General features: G+C 48.7%; 1 protein-coding gene across 1 annotated transcript in view; it reads right to left on the minus strand.

Moving 5' to 3' along the window:
- The window catches only part of LOC101859723 (OTU domain-containing protein 3), a gene marked incomplete in the record, with an annotated part of 76,990 nt that overhangs the window by 54,092 nt on the left and 20,401 nt on the right, over positions 1 to 2,497 (minus strand). The window contains 1 exon segment of the mRNA XM_035971413.1: positions 252 to 1,066. Within this exon segment, the coding sequence (XP_035827306.1) occupies positions 252 to 547 (296 nt within the window).

Genomic DNA, 2,497 nt, shown 5'->3' on the forward strand with positions numbered 1-2,497 from the left:
TGGGTAGGAAGGAAAATGACTCGTGTAGATAGGGAAGAAAATGATTGGTGTAGACAGGGAGGGAAATGACTGGTGTGGACAGGGAGAGAAAATGACATGACTGGTGTAGATAGGGAAGAAAATGGCCGGGGTAGACAGGGAGGGAAATGACTGGTGTAGATAGGGAAGTAAACGACTGGTGTAGTTAGGGAAGAAAATGACTGGTGCAGACAGGGAGGGAAATGACTAGTGTGGACAGACGAGAGACTCACCCGTCGGCGGGAATGTCGCGGAGCTGCAGCGCCATCTTGGCCAGCTGTATCTTGAAGGAGGGGAAGTTCTCGTCGTCCGCAAGGTACGAGTCTAGCTTGACCTCCTTGCGGTGCGCCTCGCGGATGGCGCGCTCCTCCTGCTTGCTGCGCTGCGCAGCCGAGTGCGGAAAGTTGCCGCCGGCGTGGCCCTGGCCGTTCTGGTGGTGCTGTGGCATGTCGCCGCCGATGTTGCGCGTCATCTTGGCGCTGCCCTGGCGGTAAAAGTTTCCTCCCCCGCTGTAGACTCGGCCCGGCATCTTAGTGGTGGTCCTCCATCAGGGCTGACGAGACAGGGGGTTGAACAGGAGGCGGGAGAAAAAAGATCCTACCTAGTTCCGAGTCGGTGTGGAGGAGGAATATCGGTGGACGGGCACGAGGGTAAGGGATACAACAAACAACCTTAAAACACCTCAACGTGTCTTCTTGGACGAAAAACAAAACAAAATACACACACACACTGGGAATAGAAGTGTATCACACAACAAAAAAACAACTCTTCTCCTCTAGCCGTGGGGGAAAAACAATTCAAAATAAAAACAAAAGAACAGCTGCTGACAGTGGTGAAAGTTGAGGGCGGTTGAAACGTCCAAAGATGGCGTCACGTTCGTGTGGGGTGAGTAAGCCAACACCTTTCAGTGTGAGTATGTAAAGAGCCAAGTCTTTGTCCTTTGTCAGAGGGGGAACTAAGCCAGCAGGTAGGACTCTTTCGTCGGGTTCTCCTTGAAGCAATATCCAAAAACAGTGCTGAATGAAAAAGAGCCAAATTGTCTTGAGATCTGAAACGACAACACGAGTACAGATTAATAATAGCAATGACTTTAGTTCCAACAACTGAATATAAACTTCATGTTTTAATCCGAAAACAGAGCTATACTGCCCCCCCATATATAAAACATACAAAATCTTCCATAAAACGAAGTCTCGTGGGTGCACGCAAGGCGAAGAGTCTAATCATACATGTGCAATAATTACGCAACGGATGCATGTACAAAGAACTGAGATGATAAAGTGTGTTAGAAAGAAAGAGAAATATGAACCACCTCCACCTCCCTCATTTTTGCACACACAATCAAAACGACAGGTAGCCAACTTATAATAGAAAAAGAATAGACACCCTCCTCCAAAAATTCTATTCTCACTTTTTTAAAAGACAGTAGTGCAGGTTTGGGGGACAGAGAAGTGTGATTTATGCTGCCCTGCATGTTTTAGATAAAAAAAGAAAGCGGAGCTCAGCATATTAATTTTTTTCTTTCTTTCTTTTTCTAGGGGGAGGAGAGGGATGGATAGGTGGAAAGACATTACAACAGTGACCTTGGAGGAAGTGTTGTTGTATTCTGGTTGAATGTGTTGCAACTATTTCTGGTCACCCCCCCCCACACACACACACACACAACCACCCCTCACCCACACACACACACACACAACCACCCCTCACCCACACGCACAACCACCCCTCACCCACACACACACACACACACGCACAACCACCCCTCACCCACACACCCCGTCGACCCTTCATACCAAAAAAAAAAAACGCCTAACACCATCAAGAAGGCCTCAAACCTCAACTATTTCAAGCTGATTTACTACTTTATCATATTCCTTTTGTGCCCTGAGCTTATAGCCCCGAAAGGTGGGGACACAATCCCGCGCCACTAACCAACTTCTGGTCCCCCCTCCACTTCTTCTTTCAACTGTGGGGGCTATTTAGAAACCTTAATGCCCCATGGGACTTAACAGGCCGTAAACAGGGGTACGCGTTTCGGACAGGTTAATGTCTGCACACCCCAAAGGGTGCGAACCTGTTTAGCCGCACTCTTGGCTGACTAATGCCTTGTTAACGGAGAAACGACGAACAGATTCGGTGGGGGCCAAAGTGGTTCGAAAGTATGCACCGCGCGTTTTGATCAGAGCCGTTTCGGATCTAGGGAGACGACGACGACGACGACGACGACGACAGGCTGACATTCCATGTCATGGGCAGGCCAGGCGTGACAAGGACAGAGGTATGCGGAGAGGGTTTGGGGGCCTAAAGGTATGCTTGTTTGTTGGCTTGTTTGTTGGCTTGTTTGTTGGCTTGTTTGTTTGTTAGTACATGCTGTGCTCTCAGACGAGTTTCGGTATACGTGAAGTGCTTTTATGAGGTGCTTTTTTTTACGGGCGCAGCTAGATGTGAGGGAGCACGAGATCGTGACATGTGTGTAAGG

Source organism: Aplysia californica, unplaced genomic scaffold (assembly GCF_000002075.1).
Source record: "Aplysia californica isolate F4 #8 unplaced genomic scaffold, AplCal3.0 scaffold00431, whole genome shotgun sequence".
Lineage (NCBI taxonomy): Eukaryota > Metazoa > Mollusca > Gastropoda > Aplysiida > Aplysiidae > Aplysia > Aplysia californica.